This window comes from Buceros rhinoceros, unplaced genomic scaffold (genome assembly GCF_000710305.1).
Source record: "Buceros rhinoceros silvestris isolate BGI_N320 unplaced genomic scaffold, ASM71030v1 scaffold20476, whole genome shotgun sequence".
NCBI lineage: Eukaryota > Metazoa > Chordata > Aves > Bucerotiformes > Bucerotidae > Buceros > Buceros rhinoceros.
Genome location: NW_010417320.1, coordinates 20,782 through 26,026, shown reverse-complemented (window position 1 = coordinate 26,026; position 5,245 = coordinate 20,782). Strand labels below are relative to the sequence as shown.

General features: G+C 41.9%; 1 protein-coding gene across 1 annotated transcript in view; it reads left to right on the top strand.

Annotated features, from left to right (window-relative positions):
• LOC104495228 (ubiquitin carboxyl-terminal hydrolase 12-like) overlaps positions 1 to 5,245 on the top strand; it is a 10,229-nt gene that overhangs the window by 1,793 nt on the left and 3,191 nt on the right. The window contains exons 3-6 of the mRNA XM_010138169.1: positions 705 to 781; positions 1,649 to 1,732; positions 2,352 to 2,549; positions 3,123 to 3,201. Of these exons, the coding sequence (XP_010136471.1) occupies positions 705 to 781; positions 1,649 to 1,732; positions 2,352 to 2,549; positions 3,123 to 3,201 (438 nt within the window). The remainder of the gene's footprint in view (positions 1 to 704; positions 782 to 1,648; positions 1,733 to 2,351; positions 2,550 to 3,122; positions 3,202 to 5,245) is intronic.

Here is a 5,245-nt window from a genome sequence, read left to right as displayed (position 1 = left end):
AGCAGGAAGTCTGTGCTTCTTGGTGCCGGTCCATAGCTGCTCCATTTGAGAGCAAAAGAAGTGCCACGAAGTCTAGAATTAGAAGAACTACACCACCTTCAGACCATGTAGTTAGTTATATGTTATGTCTGATTTAATACTTCTTAAAAAATGAAAACCCAGATGGGGAGAAAAAAAATTGGGGAAGTGATTACAACTGAAATGCCTGTTCTTGGCATTTTCGACCTAAAGTTCTGGCTGTGTGGTGAATAGAAGCTCTAAAAATGACATTAGTAAGATTCTGCCTCAAGAATTTTGAAATGAAGTGTGGCTGTTCCACAAACGGAAGGATGGTTTTCCTCACTGCTAATTCATTGAATCAAAACCCATCTGCCTGTTTCCACGTTTTCTAGAGTATTTCCTGTTATACTCTGAAATGCAGCAGAAAGCTGTATCAGTCTACAAAGCAGAGCAGAACCCGGTTGAAGCTTCTCTTTTTCTGGGTCTTGGAGATTTTTTTTTTTATATATATTCCTCTCTGGATTGTAGCAATTCATGAGATTATTCCTTCGGTTTTAATTTACCTCAACAAAGGGCCTCTGTGTGTGTGTATATTTATTTATCACAAAGATCTCTACTTGCAACAAGGACATTGCACCAGAAATGAATAAAAGAAATCTGCCAGTTCTAAACGGTTATGAAATATTTCTTCTTATTTTTTCAAGGTTAGTAGCAAAGATGAGGACTTTCTGGATCTGTCGGTTGATGTGGAACAAAATACATCAATTACACACTGTCTAAGGTATGACAGTATTTGGGGACAGAAGAAATACCTGCCTGTGGTCAGAAGGCAAGAGCCTGCCTGAGTTGCTCTGTTGTGCAACAGCTGCAGGCTTTGTCTCCTGGTAAAATACGTTCTGGTCAGAGTGCTGTTCCTTTAATCTGTGTCGTGGGGCTTTGAGGCTGCGAGTTTCTCCATGGTTTTTAGCAGTTACTGAGTAGGATGATTTCTTAGTGGTACGTAAGACAGATTTTCACTTGCTCTTATGGGGATTTTAATTTGTTACAAGATATAGTCAGCTTTTATCAGAGCTAAACATGGTATGTTCGGTTTCATCGTAAATTCTTGTTTATTTTAATATCGTTACTGCGTTCCAATTATCTAGTCCTGGTCTTTGTGGTCAGATTATTATTTTTTTTTTTGCTGATAGAAATTTGCTCCGTGTATTTCCCAAGGCTTATCAGCTGCCAGGATGCTGCGAGCTGCATATAGCATCTGGCTTTTCGATAGCCGATAAGAGGTGTGTAAGTGCTAGGAGCCAAAAGATGGTCCACACTTTGGCTAGTCAAGGGCTAATGGCTTTAGATCGCAACATTTAATGCCTGCCAGCAAAGAAAGCATGGTGTGGCTACCTCTGGAGACAGAACACGGTCATCTTATTGCTGATTATTGCTCCTGCCCAGGAAGTACATAGGGTGTGATTCCCAGAATTTTCCAGTTGAACATTGATGCTACATCCCCAAACTGTGAAAAATACACCTAAAATGTGTTTGGGAGCTCTGAGCGATGTCATTAAGAGGAATTTCATCTTCTGTGTGTTTTTTCACTGTCATTAGCAGTACCTGACTAAATATCCCTGCTTCTCTGACTCGTCTTTCTTTTCCACAGGGGATTTAGTAATACTGAAACTCTATGCAGCGAATATAAATACTATTGTGAGCAGTGCCGCAGTAAACAGGAAGCACAGAAGAGGTAAGGTTCAAATATTCAGGCTGATGTAAATGTTCTCCTCAAACGGGCAGTGGCTGGAAAAATATGCCTTGTGAATTCAGTAAAAAGAAAACGTACGACTGTTTTGGTCTGTGTTTGGCAGGGAAGGGAGCAAGGAAAATTGGAGAGACCAAGTAACTTTGTGACAACCTTACCCAAGAGAAAGGAATACATTAATTTTGTATTCCTCCCAGCAGAGCTTATATCTGGTGCTTCCAGACGTTTGCGTGTTCCCAGTTAGCATTAATCAGCTTAAAGCTGCTGAAAACCATCCCAGCTGCTTTCGCTGTGAATACTACACACAAAAATCCTATTTCTCGCCTCACACTTGGTCCAGCCAGAGCAGCAAGACAGATTTATTCCACCTCTTTCTTCCCATTAATGTGATGAAAAATGGATGTTTTCAACATAGACACTCAGATGTCAGTTGCGTGGTTAATCTTTCAGAATAAATATTGCCTGGTCTCACAGGAAGAAGCTGCCTTTTGAAAGCTGTTAACGGTCTAGATGCTTTTCAAGAAGCTGCTTCGTAGAGAAACTGCTTTGGTTTAGATGATCTGCTAATACCTTGTTCTTTGTTTCACTTATTTTTGTGGCTCAGAATGAGAGTGAAAAAGTTGCCCATGATTCTAGCTCTGCACTTAAAAAGGTTCAAATACATGGACCAGCTGCACCGATACACCAAACTCTCCTACCGAGTAGTCTTTCCCCTGGAGCTCCGGCTCTTCAACACTTCAGGAGATGCTACAAATCCTGACAGAATGTATGACCTCGTGGCTGTAGTTGTTCACTGTGGCAGGTATGATGGTTTTGTGCTTTCTGGATCTTTTTTAACTACTTTTTAACTGCTTTAAATTCTGCTTTCTGAGCACACCATCTATGGTTTGCTCTTGATCAGCTTTCAGATGTGGTGGCGGTTCAGACAGGTTCTTTCTTTGGGCAAAGTAAAAGCAGCCTTCAAAAAAACCAAAACAACGATGACAACAAAAAACCCCCTAACCCTATGTCCCAGGAAACTTAAATGAAATAAAAACAAATCTTGGAAAAACTAAATTCGATTACAGTTTTCATGCTGCTGCTGGTTAAACCATTGAAGTTTTTTTAGAAGCTGGTGCCACCATGTGGAATCGACTGTCTACTGCTGGTTTTTCAAATACGGTGTTTCTCCTCATTAAATCTCTTGTTGTTGTAGTGGCTTTAATTCTGTTTTTAAATGCCAAGAGGAAAAATTTTAAAGCACGGTAGGAAAAAAGCAGTCATGGAAGGCAAAAAAGTTAGAAGTACCAGCAATAGCTAGAAGGACGTGGCTGAGCAGTGATCCTGCCTTGGGAAGCACAAGGGTACTAAGTCTCCGATCCTTTCTTTCTGGCAGTGGTCCAAACCGTGGACATTATATCACCATCGTGAAGAGCCATGGCTTTTGGTTGCTCTTTGATGATGACATCGTAGAGGTAGGTGTGCTGAGAGGGGCAAACGAACACGAGGGCTGCGTCGGCGGCTCACGTGGGGTCAGGCTGAAAAACCGCTGCTGGCTTATTTGAGACCTGAAACACTTCGGTTTCAGCCCACCTTTTGGGCTCTTTTTCGTGGCTAATTTCCTTTGTGCTGGTTGTATTTCATTGCTGCATTTAAGAACTGTAAACCTTTTTTTGTAGACAGTTTCCCCCAATGAACTGAAGTCTAGAAAAACTGTAAAAAAAATATTTGGAAGATTGTAGTAAGGACATGAGCGTACACAAAGATGTTTGGGCTACCTGTGATGATGTTTACAGTCCGCTCAAGCAAATTTTTCCTTAACTTTTTTGCTGACATATCTATAAAGACAAATTTCCAAAGTATTTGTATATCCATGTATTTCACATAGTTGTTGAGCAAATATCAAACAGCAGAACAAATACCACAGCAGAACTGCTTTTTGGAGGGATGAAATACACCGTTTGCCTCTGAGGTCTTGGGGTCAAGGCCTGGCGCGAAGTGTTTGAGTAGGTACAGCTGCCTTCTGCACTGTCTTCTGCACCCAGGAGCTAAACTTCACATTGTAAAACTACACGTGAAATAGCCATCTTGTTCCGTGTCTGTTTTCTATCAGTCACTTCTACGTTGTGTCTTAGCTTTTAGGTCAAAACGAAATTTCTTTCTCTATGCAAACACTGTTGGCACTTTTATAGGCGTTCCAAAACATAAATGCACTGTCCATTTTTGGACAGTAAATTGAGGGAGCGGTCACAAATAAGCTAGAATGTAGTTCCTCTCTCCTGGAGGGATGCCTTTTTCCCTTTAAGTTGCTTTTCTAACTTTAATCATGACTTTATAAATTCATCTTCTTCTACAGGGTTTATCTAAAATGCTGTAAAAACAAAGCCCCCTTTTTTGGGTTTTCACTGTCTCCATTAGGATTAGCAGCGTAGCCCTGACCTGTGGCACTATCTCTGCTCCCGGCTGCGAGGCTGGAAGTTTAAACTTCCTTTTCTCGCGAGAAGATTCCCCTTGGCTGGTGGCTGCCTGTGGTAGTTGTGTTCTGTGGAATTTAGGCTTTGACTTTTTTACCTGTGGAGGGCATGAAAAATTACACATGAGAATTTTGCACCAGTCTCTTGAGTCACTGGCCCTTTCTGATGAACAGTTGCTCCTTGATCTTCTTTGAAGAGTGTCACGTAAGGATTCCCACTACCTTCATCCCAAAAATCTCTTCAGTGACTGTCCATCGTAGCTGCTCCTGCCTTCAGAGTGTGTGGTGAACGTGAAGCTCCCTCTCACCTCCCTCTGTGTAGGAAGTACCACCCTTCCTCCTTCCTCAGCCTTCTAGAACTCACCTGAATTTCTGACAGTTCTGTGATGATGGAGAACAGGGTGGTGGACACTGCTCTTTCTCTCTTGATGCTACAAGCTGGTGGAAGAAGTAACTGCAGTTTTATTCATCTGTTCTCTCTCCCTGCTTAGTCATCAGCTCTTGAGACTTAATTCCTTACTAGTGCTGCAGGCTATTCACTGAAAAAGTAGTTGTCAGTTCCATCTGCTGCCCAAAGAGGTTTCAATATCTGTCCTGAACCTGACCAAGTGCAATTTTCAGCCTGCTGGTGATTGGCCATAAGGTGACCCTACAGGAAATACATTGCTAGGTACAAGGTTACAGAGGTTGTCCTCAAATGGAGGACACTCAAAAATGGAGTGGCAGAAACCCCACAAATCTCTTAAAATGTGCATAAATTTCTGGGTTTAGGGCTAAGCATGGGAGCCTTCTGCTCTTCAGAGGCTCTGAAGAACCTAGAAGCAAATCATTGATGATCAGCCTAGATAACAAAACAGGGGTTCGGCCACGGAGTTCAGAAGATGAGTCCAACGCCCTCGTCCACAGATTCTGCAGCTGAAAGAGAACACAGGGAAAGAAAAGAGAAAGCTTTTAAACTCTGTTTAAGAGGAAAAGGCTGTGTTGTTTTTTTGCCAAGTGATGTGAATGAATAGCTCTGAACTGTCAGCAGGCAGCAGTTTATCCTT